The following is a 19,297-nucleotide window of genomic DNA, read 5'->3' on the forward strand; positions in this document are numbered from 1 at the left end:
TTTTTTTTTGAGACGGAGTCTCGCTCTGTCGCCCAGGCTGGAGTGCAGTGGCCGGATCTCAGCTCACTGCAAGCTCCGCCTCCCGGGTTCCCGCCATTCTCCTGCCTCAGCCTCCCGAGTAGCTGGGACTACAGGCGCCCACAACCGCACCCGGCTAATGTTTTGTATTTTTAATAGAGACGAGGTTTCACCGTGGTCTCGATCTCCTGACCTTGTGATCCGCCCGCCTCGGCCTCCCAAAGTGCTGGGATTACAGGCGTGAGCCACCGCGCCCGGCGCTAAGCAGTCTTATTTATACTTAATTGAAATCACTGTCGTTAAGGTTCAAGCATGAACTTATTTGTCTTATTTTTAAAGAAAGAAAACAAAAGCTATTGTATGCCAATTATATATTATTTTTTATTCCATAGCACAAGGCAGATATACAGTAACATTCAAAGATGGATAACTTATTATTTATGTATTAATTCTGTTTTAAATGTAATACGTACTTATCAGGCAATCTAGAGACTTATGTAAGTGACAAACCACCAATCACATTCGTGATCGCTCCCTTTTCAGCTTGGTACATTTCCTTATATCTCTTTCTTTATGACCTATCTATCTCTCTGAATGCTGATTTTTCTTGGAGTGTTATATTATGAGAGTTTTTCCATGTTAACCTTCAAAATGTGACTTTTGATGTCTGTGTAATATTCCATTTTGAGAAATACCATAACCATTGCAACCAGTCCTTTCTTTTTGTGCATTCACAATTGTTTTTAGATTTTCGCAGTTATAAATGAATGTGCTGTCAACATTCTTGTATATAAATGTTTGTCTTTTTCTCATTATTTCCTTAGGATTGATTTCCATAAGTGAGAGTATGAACCTTCAAAGGCCAAATGCTTTTCAGAAAGCTTGTGCTAATTTACCCAGCAGTGAATGTGAATTCTAGCCTCATTGCATATTTTTCAATGAGTTTGAAAAACAAGTTTATTTTGCATTTTGTTGAAGGAGTCATAAAGGACTATTTTCAAATATGTGTATTAGCTTATAATCCATTATAGACCATAGTTAGGACACACACGCTACTGTTGATTTTGATCTTATTAATCTTAAACATGGAGTTGTTGTCACCTCTCACACAATAAACTATAGTTTTTTGAAGTATTTTATAGTTGAAAAATAATTGAATACCTGTAAAAATAATAATTTAGTCAAGTAGTAGTCAGTATTCAACAGACGTTTGTTTTGTGTACTGTGTACCAGGTACTATGATTCTTTATCATTAATCAAAAGTGTTGGGTGAGGAGAGATGAAGGGATCAGGTGAGAGAGGATAGTCGGCATCATAAACCCATTGTGATGTTATCCACCTGTCATCTCTGTGATTGTGAACAAATCATTTAACTTCTCTAGGTTTTAGTTTCCTCAACTTTAAAATTGAGTAAGTCACATATATGAGTGGCTCTTAATATTTTATGGTCAAAATCCTTTGTGAGAAGTTGACAAATGCTTGGAACTTTGATTAGAACACACATACGTTCATATACACAAAAATTAGGTGCTTCAAGAACTTCTAGGAAATCCATGGATCTGTATTTTAAGATGTCTCGGACCTGAAGAGATTAGAGTCTCTTGTAATGTCACAATTCTTTAAGTCTGATATCTTTCATAAATCAAATCATATCAGATCTCTGCCTAAAACTCTCTGATGCCTTTCCATTGAAATTTAAATTCAAAATCATTACCAATCGTGACTAGCACAGCTTAGATATGGCTGTTCTTTGACTTCATCATTTCCTACTTTCCTCCTCAGTTGCTTTAAACAAACAAACCAGCTTTATTGAGGTACATTTGATGTAAGAAAAACTACCCATATTTAAGGTATAGAATTTGATAAATTTTGCTATTAATATAGACACTTAAAACCATCATCAATGTCAAGATAATAATTCTGTTACACCCTAAAGTTTCTGCATTGTCCTTTTAGTTCTTTCTTTCCATGTCTACCACATCTTCCCGTCCTGGGATATTACTGATCTCTCTCTTACTAGTTACATTTTATAGTCTCTCTTATTAGTTGCACTTTTAAAAATTTTATTAAAATAGAAACATACAGCATATACACTTTTTGCCTGTCTTCTTGCCTTCAGCATAATTATTTTGAGATTCATTCATGTTGTTGTATTGCCTGTATCAATAGTTCATTCCTTTATATTGCTGAGTGGTATTCCAGTATATGGATACACCACAGTTTGTTTATGTATACCCTTGTTGATGGCCATTTAGGTTCTTTCCAGTTTGGGATTACTATAAATAAAACTGCTGTGAATATTCACATACAATTCTGGGTACTGGTATATATTTTTATTTCTTTTTGATAAATAAATGTAGAATGGCTACAGAATAGAGTTTATATGTACGTAAAATAATGAGAGATACAATATTGCCCAAAAGTTTTTCTTCAGTTATTTATATTCTGAAGTGTTTGATTTGACCTGAGAAGTCTGAAGTCTGTTTCCTTATGTACATGATACATTTTGCCCCAGATCAGAAGTAAAAATCTTTTCAAGAAGAAGCCTGAATTATCGAATATTATTCTGTCTCTCTCTAGCTTTTTTGTGAGACAGTTTTGAATCTTGCTAAGACTATTCATATCTTATTAACATTATTAAGGTTAAACATGGAGTCTTTGCCACCTCTCCACCCATAATAAACTATGGGGTTTTGAAGTGTTTTATAGTTGAAAAATAATCGAATACCCATAAAAATAATTTAATGAGATATGTTTATGGATGCTTAGTTTTGTGCCTCCACAATACTATCATTGAATTCAGTTAGTATGCTAAAGAAAGAATATATGATATTTATGTTTTGTGTGTAGTATAGGTCAATTTCCATTTAGTAACAATTGACGTAAAAATGATAGTCTGCATTGCAGAGTTATAGGCTAGAAGACATCTTTTGTCTAGTGATCTCATGCCATAATTTTGAATCACTTTTGGTTGATCTTAATAGATTCTTGTGTGAACAAGGCTAAAGTTGAAGAAAGTGAACAAAGAGCTGCAGAGTTTTCAAAGAAGGTAAGCTTATAAAGTATTAGCCATAATCGTTAAGTTAATAATTTAATCACAGTAATACTCTACTTTCTTTATTAATGTGAGGCCTTCTAAATGTTTCATTTATGTAGTACTTTATATTTTTGGATTCAAACATAGCAATGGAATATTGATTTATCTCCTTATAAGGTAAGGTTACTATTGTTCTCTCCTCATCATGTTTAATCCATTATGGAAGAAAAACACTAGCCACATTATACTAAAGTGATACATGAAATCAAATTACATTGCTGAAAGGGTATAGTTGGAAGCAATCAACCAAAATAAATTCTCCCATTGCTTTCCTGCAGCTGTCACTTGCAGTAGGTAGCTCTTTGGAGAACTGTGAGATGTTTAGCTAGTCTTTTCTGTTGTGGTCTTTTATGTCAGTGCTATTGATAGCAATAACATGTTGCAGTGTTTTCTCTCTTTCTCACTCTCTTTCTCTCTCTGTTTAGACTTAGTTTCTTTGAATTTTGTAATTATCATTTTGTAAGTGATGCTGCTACTTCATGTAGGCCTGGTGGAATTTGAGGATCCCTTTCTGTGTTAATGTCTTAAATGCCTTTGAGTAAATGCCAGCTTTATGAATATCTGAATTGTATTCAGATCTAAGCTTGTCTTTTCCTTGTTTCATGGAAGCATAGCTATAATTTTATTAGCTTATACCACAAGTTTCTCTTTTTCTGTTCTAGAGCCTATTAAGCATTAGCATAGTAATTCTCTCCTGTTGGGTGCAGGCAGAAGGATTGAAGCACACGTCTAAAAGCTCTCCAGTTTTCAGCCTTCTGACAGCAAGATAATGTGCTTACATACTGCTGTCTCTTCAAAGTTATGATTTACCTTGGAGATTAGATAATCACTTTTGCTATCACTTTAGAAATTATAGAGTATTACTGAAGAAGTTACTTCAGGGCATCTGAAGAAATGTCTTTGCTCTTTCAGTTACTAGAATAGATTTTAAGAGGTTGAGCATAAAATGTTTGTGTGGAGCTGTCATTTTTATTGGTGAAAGAAAATGCATGCTTTTTGATTAATAGACCTTTATATTTCTAATGTTCTTGTTTTAAGCAGCACATTTAAAATTCCCTTTGAAAACCTTAGAATCTCCTTAAGTTTTGGCTGGCACTGTGATTACATACTACAAGACTGGAGCAAATTGTGACTATCTGTATGGTAAAGTTTTTTTGTGAGCATATGTATTATGGAAAAAGGAGTCCTGAAGTAATAGAAAAGAAATTTCAGTGTTTGATGCTTTAGTTTCATCACCAACATTTAGAATGAAAACCTGTATGGTCTCCCAGTGGTTAGTTACATGCATCCCCTTGTTCTGGGTCATTTTAAGAGTCAGTATAAAGTCATTTTTTAACAAGTGCTAGAATGAGAGGCAGTAGTTGTGAGGTCTGATCTCAGCTTTTCCACTAATTAGCTGTGACTTTGGGTAAGCCACTTACTCTCTTTAGATCTTAGTTTCTTCATCATTAAAAGGAAAGAATAAAATTAGTGGACTTGTAAGAAGACCTCTTCCAGCTCACATATTTCAGGCTTCTGTGATCCCCATTTGCTGTGTTTGCAGATTAAGGTAATTTTAAATTAAAAGCAGAAACACTGTGTGCCTCTCCTCCAACATACTAATAAACCATTTATAGAGGAAAAAATGTGTATAGTGTGCTCGTGTAGGTGCCATGATTTAGAAGCACATAGGAGAAGCTAACTTTAGGAGTGGGGATGGGAGTACAGATTGAGATAAATCTTAACACGGATAGTAGTAAAGGCAAACAAGCTCACATTGGAGGACATCCATCTTCTTAATGAGGTAGGAAAACAAGGTCATTGACTGAAGGATATATGGATCCTTCCCTCCAAGGATCTGGGGTAGGTTTGAAATGTAAAGAAATTAGAGAATATTTGGACCAGGATCTGTGGGACAATTTCCAGGGATTCAAGGAGAGATGAATAAAAGCATTTCAGGTTCGACCCAAAGAGTATTATTATCCAGTTTGCTCACCTACTCTTCAGACTTAGATCAGAATGGCATTTTATAATTTCCAAAGGTCAAAGCTACTATGAGGATGAATATTTGTTAACACTAAACATACTTTTGTATTGTTCCGCAAACTCTAAGATGGTTTTGGGCAGTAAGATGTATCACTTTTAGAAACAGAAATAACATTGTTAGAATAATGTATAGACTTCTAAATTGACTTGAAACAACATTGACAATAAAGGGCAAATAAAATGTTCTATAGCCAGACCCAGGCAGTAGTCACTGGAAATATGTAGGCAGGTTTGTGCCTGCTTAGAGCCCTGTCTGAGGTAAGGCTAAGGCAGGATACAGTGAATAAATATTAACCATTCAGAGTCTTTTTGGCTTAGCACCCCTTATTTTAACCTCTAGTTTTTCCTTTCATAACATGCTATACAAATGTTTTGGTTAACCATCTGAATGAGACTGCTATTAGGGCATTCTACTGTCAGAGTTTGTGAAGTACTGCTTTATGGATTCTAGACAACTAAGATTGCAATAGAAATAATTCCAATTTGTATTAATATACTTACATTTGAGCATTCTAAAAGCACAATTTATTTTCAAGATTAAATATAGTTAAGGAGTTGAAACTGCTTGATGGTTTATTTTTAGATGTCATTTTCTAATTCAGTAAACTTAGAAGTATGGGATGAGGCCACACATGGTGACTCACGCCTGTAATCCCAGCACTTTGGGAGGCCAAGGCGGGTGGATCTCCAGAGGTCAGGACCTCAAGGGCAGCCTGGCCAACATGGCGAAACCCCATCTCTACTAAAAATACAAAAATTAGCCAGGTGTGGTGGTGCACACCTGTAATCCTAGCTACTTGGGAGGCTGAGGCAGGAGAATTGCTTGAACCCAGGAGGTGGAGGTTGCAGTGAGCTGAGATCATGTCACTGCACTCCAGCCTGGGTGACAAGAGTGAAACACTGTCTCAAAAAAAAAAAAAAAAAGTATGGGATAAAATATTTTTAAAATTATTAATTCTAAAATTGAATTTTCAATAACAGAACAATAAAAATGTCCATTATGTGGGAAGAGAGACTTTTCAGTCTACCTTTTCGTCTTTGTATTTTTTTTCAGAAGTGAAAATGTGTTTTCTTACCTTGGGTAGGGGGCATATTTCTTCTTTACTACCGCCACAAGCAATACCCTACCTCCACTTGGATACTTAATTGTTATGAAAATAATTACAAGCTGTGATTTTCTGAGTGATCTGGGAATTCAACTAAGTAAATCTTATTTAATACATAATGTTCTTTAAAGCTTTCTCAAAACTATATTATTAACTGTACATTGATGGTGGTGATCATTGCAGTTCGATGAAGAATTCACAGCTCGACAGGAAGCTCAAGCAGAGCTTCAAAAAAGAGATGAGAAAATCAAAGAACTTGAAGCAGAAATCCAGCAACTTCGAACCCAGGTAATGAAAGAAGATATAGACTTTGTGTCATGTCACAGCGAGTTTGATGGTAGAAAATTGTCTTGTTAGATAGAAGGAAAAATGTGACCAGAAGCAGACTTTTTGGCAGTTTTACATTTTCATTGAAATAACTCTACAGATTTTATATTCCAGGACAATAAATCATTTTAATGCTTGGAAAAAAAATAAAGCATTAGTTGCTCAAATGGCCCGGAATATTTTTAACAGAATATATTACAGAAGCAAAAGTGTTTTTGAGATGAAACTTTCATGATGATTTGAAAAATTGGGTACATACTATTTTCTTTCAAAAAGAATGTAGAAATAGTCATTAATTGTAATTATGCCAAAAGCTTCTCTTGAGATCTCTTTGAATCTCAAGTAAATTTCCACCTACATTCCCTATGGTGAAAAGCTCCCATATATACTTAAAATTTCAATTAGGGTGTCTAAACTTTCAAACTGATTGTGTATTCTCCTCAATATACTTTATGTCTTAAATGAATATTAAGAAATTGAAGATGGGCCGGGCATGGTGGCTCACGCCTGTAATCCCAGCACTTTGGGAAGCTGAGGCGGGCAGATCACGAGGTCAGGAGATCAAGACCATCCTGACTAACACTGTGAAACCCCGTCTCTACTAAAAATACAAAAAAAAAAAAAACCAAAAAAAATTAGCCAAACATGGTAGTGGGCTCCTGTAGTCCCAGCTACTGGGGAGGCTGAGGCAGGAGAATGGTGAGAACTCAGGAGGCAGAGCTTGCAGTGAGCTGAGATCACGCCACTGCACTCCAGCCTGGGTGACAGAGTGAGACTCTGTCTCAAAAAAACAAACAAACAAAAAAAAAAAAACCAAAGAAATTGAAGATGATGTCTTAACATAGTGGGTACTCAGTAGATATTTGTTGATTGACTAGGTCTGTTTCCACCAATCTCGTGAAAGGTTACTTCAAAAGTCACCAACAAACTCCAAAATACCCAATCCAGGGGCCTTTTCCTTCCCTTAGCCTGTATTACTTATCTCTAATATTTGATCATTTCTTTTCAATAAATTAATCTCTTTCTCTGTCTCTTTCCCTCCCTTTTTCTTGGACTTCTTTTTCTACATGTTTGAGAACTTAGTTTCTCCTTATTCTTTCATCCTCATATGGTGACCTTCCACAATATTCTGTCCTCTGCTCTTTTCTGTGATTTTTTTTTTTTTTTTTTTTTTTTGCTGTGCTATTCCATTCAGTATTATACATTCACATATCCCCTTTTAGTAGGTGTCAAGTCTCTGGAGTTTGTCTTCTAATTCCAGCTCTTGATTAGCTGGCCCCATAGGATGGTCCTGTTGCATGTTGAAATCAAACCCAGTTTTGTGGTTTTCTCTCTTTCCTCAAACCAGTTTGTTGTCCATTCCTATTTAAATTTTACTACCAATTTTAAAGATGGTGAAGCTGGAGTTTTCTTTCCCTTTTCCTTGCCCCACCCACTGACAAATTAAGCTAGTCACTGTTTTATGTCTGTTCTTTCTTCAACTCCACTCATACTACACCTCTTTGCATCAAAACCCAGAAACCTCCAGGTTCACTCTCTTATGATGTCTCGTCTGGACTATTACAATTGTTGCCTAACTTTTCTCCCTCCTCAAATTCATCCTTTATGTCAGTGGCAAATTAATCTTCCTGAAACAATTCCCTGATTATTGTCACTCCAGGCTTTAATATGTTCACTTGTTGCCTATTGCAGTCAGGATTAAATAAAATCTCCTTACCAGGAATGTTAAAGACACTCTGGCATGGGTTTTTCCTCCCTTATCTCCCCTTTGCAGCCTGGGCTCTGACTGCTCCCCTAACTACGGCCTCCGTTGCAGCTAAGTCACCTTTCCTCCCTTCACATTTGGAAATTACTGTCTCCGTACTTAACCCTTCTGCCAGCATTTCCCAGAGATTAGTTACAGAAATGACGATAGGTTGTTCATGACGAAAGCATTCCATAGTCCTATAAATTGAGTACACATGTTCTCATCTTGGAGATTCATAATACTCATTAGCATATTAAAAGTTCCAGATATTTTACATTGAAGAAACCTGCCTACCTCTTTTTCATATCGATTTCCCATACTCATTTGACCATGGCACCTTTTATCTCAGAGCACCCTTCAACATCTCCAGGAAATAGTGTTTTCATAGAGCTTAGTAGAGAAATGTTGGCATATATTATTCTCTGTCAGAAATTCCCTCCTTTGCTCATCTGTGTATGTGAAACATATCCTTTAAGGAGAAGCTCATTAAGACATTGTTTGGAAAGCTTCACCAAAAACTCCATTAGCGAATTTCTCTGAACTTTCATATCACTTTTCTGGACCACTCATGGGATACTTGTGTGCCTGCTCTATTCTGCTAGAGCATAGACACCTTGAGGACAGTGTATTTCTTATTGAAGGCCCCACTGTACCTTGCACAGGCCTTTACCACACAGTGAGTAGTTACTTACTTATGGTTAAATTAACTGTAAAAAGTGCAGAATCACGAAGCACTCTCAACTCCTGGCCTCAAGCATTCCTCCTACCTTAGCCTCCTGAGGAGTAGCTGGGATTACAGGTGCAGGCACAGGGCTGTATACTTTCTAGTGTGCACAAAATAATGTCAAATACTAAATTATTCATTTACCATATTCAATTTACAGTACGATGTGGTAGCCTAATTTAATTATTCAATTCCTAATTGTTCATGGGAGGCAAAGGAAAGGCTGATATAATTTGATTTTTTTTTTTTTTTCTTTTTTTGAGACGGAGTCTCGCTCTGTCGCCCAGGCTGGAACGCAGTGGCCGGATCTCAGCTCACTGCAAGCTCCGCCTCCTGGGTTTACGCCATTCTCCTGCCTCAGCCTCCCGAGTAGCTGGGACTACAGGCGCCCGCCACCTTGCCCGGCTAGTTTTTTTGTATTTTTTAGTAGAGACGGGGTTTCACCGTGTTAGCCAGGATGGTCTCGATCCGCTGACCTCGTGATCCGCCCGTCTCTTCCTCCCAAAGTGCTGGGATTACAGGCTTGAGCCACTGCGCCCGGCCTGATATAATTTGATTTTTAAAGGCTGGTAGCATTTAATGTCAATATTTGAGATTCCTTATTAAATTTGTAAAATATATATTTAACTTGAGTAAAATTTTATTTAAATAGTAGCATTTTGTGGTTGTATAAAATTCCGAGAATAAACATGATCTAATAGAGGTGAAAAATTGAATGATGTTTACAAATGTGTATTACTTTGAATTATGTTGTCCATTAATTAAAAAATGGGACACACATTTTGCCTTTCAAAGTATGAAAAACATCCTTTCATACACAAAATTTGTAGGATAAATTACTAATTTTCTGAACCTTTAATTTTGCCACAATTACTTTTGTCTCAGTTAAGACTATAAAATCAGACTGTTTTCTATAGTTTTGCTACTTTAAAAGTAAAATTAAAATAATTTTACGTATTTTAATCTTGTCTTTCTTTCTAACCTCAGAGAGAATTGCATTCCAGGAAAGGATGGTCATTTGCTAAGCATAGAAACACTTTAGTTGTATGTATGTATATACATACATTAACATTCATCTATGTGAACAAACTAGTGTGAGTGAATATTATGGGTAACCTTTCCATGATCTTGTCTACCTATGAGTGTTAGCTTTAATATTTTTGTAAATAGGTTAGTCCTTTCAACTGGTTGTTCCAAAAATTTGCTTCAATTTGCTTTCTAAATATATGTATGGCCGTGTACGGTGGCTCATGCCTGTAATCCCAGCACTTTGGGAGGCTGAGGTGGGCAGATCATGAGGTCAGGAGTTCTAGACCAGCCTGGCCAACATGGTGAATCCCCACCTCTACAAAAAATACAAAAATTAGCTGGGCGTGGTGGCGGGCGCCTGTAATCCCAGCTACTCGGGAGGCTGGGGCAGGAGAATAGCTTGAAACCGGAAAGCGGAGGTTGCAGTGAGCTGAGATTGCACCACTGCACTCCAGCCTGGGCAACAAGAGCAAAACTCTGTCTCAAAAATAAAATAAAGTAAAATAAATAAATAAAGATATTTATAAATTTAGTTAGAACAACTAAATAATCCAAGTAGAAAATTTATATTAATAAAGGTGAGAGGACTAGGCACAGTGCCTCTTGCCTTTAATACCAGCACTTCAGGAGACCAAGATGGGAGGATTCCTTGAGTCCAGAAATTTGAGACTGGCCTGGGTCACATAGCGAGACCCCATCTTTAAAAAAAAAGAAAAAAAATTAGCCTGGGTTAGTGGTGCATGCCTGTAGTCCCAGTTAGTCAGGAGGCTGAGTTGAGAGGATCACTTGAGTCCTGGAGTTCAAGACTGCAATGCACTATGATTTTGCCGCTGCACTCCAGCCTGGGCAACAGAGCAAGACTGTCTCTGAATGAATGAATGAAAGAATGAGGACAAAAAGGACACTATCCCAAGAAATTTAATTAACTTTTTTTGTTGTTCACTGAAAATTTGTTTATTAAGTTGTTAATGTTTTACAGAGTTAGTTCAATATTTTATGGAACTTAAAATCCTGAATTTCCCCTCAATAATACAGATGTCTGTATTACAGACATTTGTACAAACTACTACAATTACTGATACCTAATATAATTAGACTTCTATAACTTCCATTTGTCAGGTAAATAAAACACCTCTCAAAGTTACCACAACTTTAGGAGTTCACAAATTCCTATTTCTGCAGTTTTTCATTAGTACATTTTAAACTTTCTTAAAAGAGGAAACCAAAACCTCCAAATCAGAAACCTTAATATGAACCAACATTGAGAAATAGAGTAGTGTAAGAAGCTCTTTTATTCATCACAGGGAAAAGAAATACAGAATATATTAAAAGCTTTAATATGAACCAACATTGAGAAACAGAGTAATGTAAGAAGCTCTTTTATTCATCACAAGGAACAAAACTACAGAATATATTTACTAATTCATTTTCCACTAAAGAGAATACACTTTGTATTTAGAGAAATAAATGCTTATTTACTGGGAGTTGCTTTTGGAGAATGATCCATAGTTGCCCTATCAGTGGTCAGATATTGATACCAGGGTCCATCTCTTCTCTTCTAGATTAATCTTCGTACTTCCAGCTCCTTTATCTGCAGTTCAGCCTTTTCAGTTTCAGTCTGAAGGATAGCCATTGTTCTTTTGTAATTATTTTCAGGATCGTCATAGAAAATATGGACAATCCATCTCAATATAGGATGCTTATAATATTCCCATTGTTCTGGGATATAGCCTTCTGGAATTTCTACTAGTTCAGTTTCACCAATGAATACATTCACTAGAGTTTCGCCAATTGCCACTGGAATCCCTGTAAACAAAATGTAGAATTTCAATAAATTCAAAAAACACCTATTGTAGAATCCAGAAAGTTTCATGATAAATAGTCTTTTCTCATAGTCTCCACTGTGTTAAACAGGAGTGACAGCTTTAACAGAGCCATGGGTGAGGAAGCCGCTGAATCCCAGTGGAGTGTCAAGGCACTGGCCAGAGAGTTGCCACTTCAGTGACTGAGGCCTGTTGCAAAAAACTCATGGCTGCCATGACTGCCTTAATTAGTTTTAAATGTTTCATTTAGTTAATCTAATGTCATATCTTGATTAAAACAGATGTATGTTCGTTGGTAGTGGTTTCATAAGAATGTTTATAATGAACAGCTCTACTTTTTCATATATATTTATTTAGCAAAGTGAACCATTGTGATCAGTAATGGTTTAAGGAATGGATATAGATTAATCATCTCTAAAAAGAACGTGATATGGCATGCAATGTTCCCTTTCATCTGTTATGCATTGTCATTAGAGAATGAGCTTGAAGTTACTTTGTGATAGAAATGTTATATCCTCCTCATAATCCTATCTATTTGAATTAATTGTACTCATTGTAAATGGCACCTATTCATGAAGAGACAGTCTTTTATATTGGAATGAGGATGGTATTGGATGTGAGAAGAACCACACTGAAATTCTAATCACGTTCAGACTCTGAAACTTTTGGTTAGTCATTTAACTTTTTTTGCAGCTAACAGTTTCCTCATCTTTAAGCAGTGAAATAAAGGTGAGATAATAATGCTCTATCTGTATTAAAGGGTTATAATAAGGATCAAAAGAAATAATAAATGTAAAAATGTTGATAAGCATATATTACTATGGAAATGGATGCTATTGAGTATTTATTATTGGTGTTAGAAGCCAGCTAAGTTACTAGAGCCATGAAACAGACTCTTTGTATAAAGCTAATTAGCCCCCAAGGAAATTGAATCTCTAACCTTGTATTTATTATCCCATATTCAAACCCAACTAATCTAACTGGCCCAAGCCATATACTGTACTTCTTTTTTGCATATATTTATAAAGAAAGTTAATTTTTAATTATTTTAGAGGAGTATTTCAGAAAATCTTGGAGGATACTGTATTAGTCCTTTCTCACACTGCTATGAAGAAATACCTGAGACTGGGTAATTTATAAAGGGAAGAGGTTTAATTAACTCACAGTTCTGCAGAGCTGGGGAGGCCTCAGGAAACTTACAATCATGGTGGAAGGGGAAGCAAACACATCTTTCTTCACATGGCAGCAGCAAGGAGAAGTGCCAAGCAAAAAGGGAAAAGCCTCTTAAAAAACCATTGGATCTCATGATAACTCAAGAATTATCAATTATTCGTTATTCAGTTATCTCCCCTGATCCTGCCCTTGACACATGGGGATTATTACAATTCAAGATGAGATTTAGATGGGGATGCAGAGCTAAACCATATCATTCCGCCCCTAGCCGCTCCCAAATCTCATGTCCTCACATTTCAAAACACAATCATACCCTTCCAACAATCCCCCAAAGTCTTAACTCATTCCAGCATTAACCCGAAAGTCCAAGTCCAAAGTCTTATCTGAGACAAGTTATGTTCCTTCCACCTATGAACCTGTAAAATCAAAAGGTAGTCACTTCCTAGATACAATGGGGATACAGGCATTGGGTAAATACACCCATTTCAAATGGGAAAAATTGGCCAAAACAAAGGGGCTACAGACCCCATGCAAGTCTGAAATCCAGTAGGGCAGTCATTAAACCTCAGAGTTCCAAAGTGATCTCCTTTGACTCCATGTCTCATATCCAAGACATGCTGATGCAAGAGGTGGGTTTCCACAAACTTGGGCAGATTTGCCCCTGTGGCTTTGCAGGGTGCAGCCCCCCTCCTGGTTGCTTTCATAAGGTGGTGTGGAGTGTCTGTGGCTTTTCCAGGCACATGGTGCAAACCATCAGTAGATCTGCCATTCTGGGGTCTGGAGGATGGTGGCCCTCTTCTCACAGCTCCACTAGGCAATGCCCCAGTGGGGACTCTGTGTGAGGGCTCCAACCCCACATTTCCCTTCTGTACTGCCCTAGCAGAGATTCTCCATAAGGGCTCCGCCCCTGCAGCAAACTTCTGCCTGGACATCCAGGCGTTTTCATACATCCTGTAAAATCCAGGCAGAGGTTCCTAAACCTCAGTTCTTCACTTCTGTGCACCTGCAGGCTGAACACCACGTGGAAGTTGCCAAAGCTTGGGGCTTACACCCTCCAAAGCTATGTCTCAAAATGTACCATGACTCCTTTTATCCATGGCTGAGGTGGCTGGAATGCAGGGCATCAAAGAGACTGCACACAGTGGGAGGGCCCTGAACCTGGCACAGGAAACAGTTTTTCTCTCCTAGGCCTCCAGGCCTGTGATGGGAGGGACTGCCATGAAAGTCTCTGACATGCCCTGGAGACATTTTCCTCATTGTCTTGGTGATTAGCATTTGGCTGTTCATCACCTATGCAGATTTCTGCAGAGGGCTTGAGTTTCTCCCCAGAAAATGGATTTTTCTTTACTACTGCATTGTCAGTCTTCAAATGTTTTTAAACTTTTATGCTCTGCTTCCTCTTGAATGCTTTGCCACTTACAAATTTTTTCTGCCAGATACCCTAAATCATCTCTCTCAAGTTCACAGTTCCACAGATCTTTAGGGCAGGGACAAAATGCCACCAGTCTCTTTGCATTGCAAGAGTGACCTTTATTCCAGTTCCCAACAAGTTTTACATCTCCATCTGAGACCACCTCAGCCTGGACTTTATTGTTCATATCACTGTCAGCATTTTGGTTAAAGCCATTCAACAAGTCTGTAGGAAGTTCCAAACTTTCCCACATTTTCCTATCTACTTCTGAGTCCTCCAAACTATTCCAGCCTCTGCCTGTTACCCAGTTCTAAAGTTGCTTCCACATTTTTGGGTGTCTTTACAGAAGCACCCCACTATCCAGTGCCAATTTACTGTATTAGCCTATTCTCACACAGCTATAAAGAAATACCTGAGACTGGGTAATTTATTTATTTATTTATTTATTTTATTATTTCTTTGAGACGGAGTCTCCCTCTGTCACCAAGGCTGGAGTGCAGTGGTGCAAGCTCAGCTCACTGTAACCTCTGCCTCCTGGGTTAAAGCGATTCTCCTGCCTCAGCCTCCTGAGTAGCTGGGATTACAGGCATGCGTCACCATGCCAGGCTAATTTTTGTATTTTTGTAGAGACAGGGTTTCACCATGTTGGCCAGGCTGGTCTTCAACTCCTGACCTCCGCTAATTTGCCTGCCTCAGCCTCCCAAAGTGTTAGGATTACAGGCGTGAGCCACCACACCTGGCCAAGACTGGGTAGTTTATAAAGGAAAGAGGTTTAATTTACTCAGTTCTGCAGGGCTGGGGAGGCCTCAGGAAACTTCCAGTCATGGCCAAAGGGGAAGCAAAACACATCCTTCTTCACGTCACAGTAGCAAGGAGAAGTGCCAAGCAAACAGGGAAAATCCTCTTATAAAACCATCAGGTCTTGTGAGAGCTCGCTCATGATCACGATTTGGGTGGGAACACAGAGCCAAACCATATCAGATACCAACTTTCCTAGCATTTGTATGGTAACAGAAGTAGTCACTGTCCAGAATTTATAATGCTTATTAAAAGTCTACACAAGTCTTTTTCATATACTGTTAAACCCTTAGATCTTGCTAAATATTTAGATATTTTAGTAATATCTAAAAAAGTGTATATAATCTTAAAACATAAGATAAACTACAAATATCTATTGATATACATTTCTTCAATTTTTCAATTATATTTTATAAGCATTTAAACTTTGATTATTTATATTTCAGGCACAAGTACTCTCAAGTTCATCAGGAATTCCAGGTCCTCCTCCAGCACCTCCATTGCCAGGTGTAGGGCCGCCTCCACCACCACCAGCACCACCTCTACCTGGAGGAGCTATTCTTCCTCCTCCACCACCGCCTTTACCTGGAATGATAGGGATACCACCACCACCACCACCACCACTTTTATTTGGGGGACCTCCTCCACCACCACCCCTTGGAGGAGTTCCTCCTCCCCCAGGGATATCACTTAATCTACCTTATGGAATGAAGCAGAAAAAAATTTATAAACCTGAAGTGTCCATGAAGAGAATCAATTGGTCAAAGGTAATACTAAAACTAGAGTTTTTTTACTTTATCTAGCTTTTGTTGATCATTGCTATGTGTATGTATTGTTTAATGTTTGAGAGTATGACTGCTGACTCTTTCCGTTCCTTTGTGAGTTCATCATTTTATGTCCATCTTTCAATTTAGGCTCCAGATAATTGGAAACTCTCCAGATAGTTTGACATTGTGAAGTAGGCAAAAGGAAAATCTAAGTGATGTAGAGAATAATATTTGAAATATACCACCAAATGAAAAGCAATTTTGATTCCTTTAACATAGCTTTTCTTTAAAAAAATTTTTATTGATGTGTAATATTTGTACATATTTATGGGGTACATGTGATTTTTGCTACATGCATAGAATGTGTAATGATCAAGTCAGGGTATTTAGGATATCCATCACCTTTAACATTTGTCATTTGTTTTTGTTGAGAACATTCAGATCTTCTGTTCTAGTTATTTTGAAATGTACAACATATTGTTAAATATGGTCACTTTACTGTGCTATCAAATGCTAGAAATTATTCCTTTTATCTAACTATATGTTTGAACCCATTAACCTATCTCTCTTCACCCTCCCACCTCCCACACACACCCTTCCCAGTCTCTGGTAACTATCATTCTGTTCTCTACCTTCATGATATTCACTTTTTAAGCTCCCATGTATGAGTGAGAATATATGATATTTGTTTTTCTGTGTCCAGCTTTTTTCACTTAACATAGTGATCTGCAATTCCATATATATTGCTGCAAATGACAGGATTTCAGTCTTTTTTTTATAGTTGAATGGTATTCCATTATGTTTCAATACTATATTTTATTTATCCATTCATCTGTTGATGGTCACTTAGCTTGATTTCATATCTTGATTTCATATCTTTTCCATTCTGCCTAGTGCTGCAATAAACATGAGGATGCAGGCATCTCTTTGATATACTGATTTCCTTTCCTTTGTATAAATACTTAGTAATCGGATTACAGCATTATTGTGTGGTAATCCTGTTATTTAGGAGCATTATTGTATGGTAATCCTATTATTTACATTTTTGAGAAATCTTTATTTTGTTTTCCATAATGGCTGTACTACTTACGTTCCTAACAACAGTATATGAAAGTTCTCTTTTTTCCACATCTTCTCCAGCATTTTGTTTGTCTTTTTGATAATAGCTATTCTAATACGCATAAGATGCCAGTAAGATATCTCACTGTGGTCTTGATTTGTATTTCTGTGGTGATTAGTGACATTGAGCACATTTTCATGTATCTTGGCCATTTGTATATCTTCTTTTGAGAAATGTCTACTCAAATTATTTGTCTACTCTTTAATGTGATTATTTGTTTTGTTGCTGTTGTTTGGGTTTCTTGTATTTTTTGGATGTTAGTCCAGTGTTGGATAAATAGTTGGCAGATATTTTCTCCCATTCAACAGATTGTCTCTGTTAATTGTTCCCTTTTCTATTTGGAAGCATTTTAGTTTAATATAATCTCACCCATTTTTGTTTTTGTTTCCTGTGCTTTTCAGGTCTTAGCCACACAATCTTTGCCTATATTAGTGTCCTGGAGCATTTCTCTTATGTTTTCTTCTAGTAGTTTTATAGTCTCAGGTCTTATGCTTAAATCTTTAATCAAATTTGAGTCCATTTTTGTATGTTGTGGGAGATATGGGTCAGGTTTAATTCTTTTGCAAATGGATATCCAATTTTCCTATCATCGTTTATTGAAGAGGGTGTCCTTTTCCCATTGCATGTTCTTGGCACATTTGTGCCAAATCTCTTAGCTGTAAATATATGGATTTACTTCTGGGTTCTCTATTCTATTCCACTGGTGTATATATCTCTTTTTACATTAGTACCATGCCGTTTTGACTACTATAGCCTTGTAGTATATTTTGAAGTCAACGTCCTGCTTTGATCTTTTTGCTCAGGATTGCTCTGGCTAGTCAGGCTCTTGCGTGGTTCCATATGAATTTTAGGATTATTTTTCCTATTTTTTGTGAAAAAATGTTAATGGTATTTTGATAGGGATTGCACTGAATCTGTAGATTGCTTTGAGTTGTGTGGTCGTTTTAACAGTGTAAATTCCTTTATTCTATGAGCATTGTATCTCTTTCCATTTGTTTGTGTCCTCTTTAATTTCTTTCATTAGTGTTTTGTAATTTTTCTTATAAAGGTCTTTTACTTCTTTGGTTACATTTATTCCTAAGTTTTTTATTTTTTGTAGCTATTGTAAATGGGATTGCCTTTTTATTTTTTTTCCAGCAAGTTTATTATTCAGCTATAGAAACATTAATAAATTTTGTGTGTTGATTTTGTATCCTCCAACTTACTGAATTTATTAATTATATGAGTTTTTGTGGGGTGTTTAGGTATGTCCAAATGTCAACTCATGTTGTCTGCAAAGAGGGACAATTTGATGTTCTCTTTTCCAATTTGGATGTCCTTTATTTCTTTGCTTGACTGATTGCTCTGGCTAGGCCTTCCAGTACTATGTTGAATAGAAATGGTGAAAGTGAGCATCCTAGTCTTGTTCTAGTTCTTAGAGGAAAGGCTTTCATGTTCTTTCCATTCAGTATGATGTTAGCAATGGGTTTGTCATATATGGCATTTATTATGTGGAGGTATGTTTCCTCTCTGCCTAATTGTTGAGAGTTTTTATTGTGAAGGGATGTTACATTTTATCAAATGCTTTTTCTGCATCTGTTGAGATAATTATATAGTTTTCATCTTTCATTCTTTCGATGTGATGTATCACGTTTATTGATTGGCATGTGTTAAACCATCCTGGCATTCATGGGGTATATTCCATTGATTATGATGTATTATCTTTTGGATATGCTGTTGGATTCAGTTTCCTAGTATTTTGTTGAGGATGTTTATGCCTGTGTTCATCAGGGATGTTCTTAATTGTTGTGTCCTTGTTTGGTTTTGGTATTGGGGTAATGCTGGCCTTGTAGGATGAGTTAGGAAGATTTTCCTCCTCTTTAGTTTTTTGGAATAGTTTGACAAGAATTGATGTTAGTTCTTTTTTACGAGTTTGGAAGAATTCGTCAGTAATATCATTAGTCCTGCGGCTTTTCTTTATTGGGGGGACTTTCTTGGTAGATTGTATGTGTCCAGTAATTTATCCATTTCCTCTGGCTTTTCAGCTTGTTAGTGTATGGTTGTCCATAATAGTCTCTGATGATCTTTTGTATTTCTGTGCTATCAATTGTAAGGTTTCCTCTTCCATTTCTGATTTTGTTTATGTGGTTTAT

At 36.8% G+C, this 19,297-nt stretch overlaps 1 protein-coding gene across 5 annotated transcripts in view; it reads left to right on the forward strand.

Annotated features, from left to right (window-relative positions):
• DIAPH2 (diaphanous related formin 2) overlaps positions 1 to 19,297 on the forward strand; it is a 931,860-nt gene that overhangs the window by 250,251 nt on the left and 662,312 nt on the right. For all 5 annotated transcript variants that reach the window (XM_025372654.1, XM_025372652.1, XM_025372653.1 and 2 more), the window contains 3 exons: positions 3,003 to 3,067; positions 6,430 to 6,534; positions 15,725 to 16,045. In XM_025372654.1, the coding sequence (XP_025228439.1) occupies positions 3,003 to 3,067; positions 6,430 to 6,534; positions 15,725 to 16,045 (491 nt within the window). The remainder of the gene's footprint in view (positions 1 to 3,002; positions 3,068 to 6,429; positions 6,535 to 15,724; positions 16,046 to 19,297) is intronic.

The sequence above is a fragment of the Theropithecus gelada genome, chromosome X (assembly GCF_003255815.1).
Source record: "Theropithecus gelada isolate Dixy chromosome X, Tgel_1.0, whole genome shotgun sequence".
Lineage (NCBI taxonomy): Eukaryota > Metazoa > Chordata > Mammalia > Primates > Cercopithecidae > Theropithecus > Theropithecus gelada.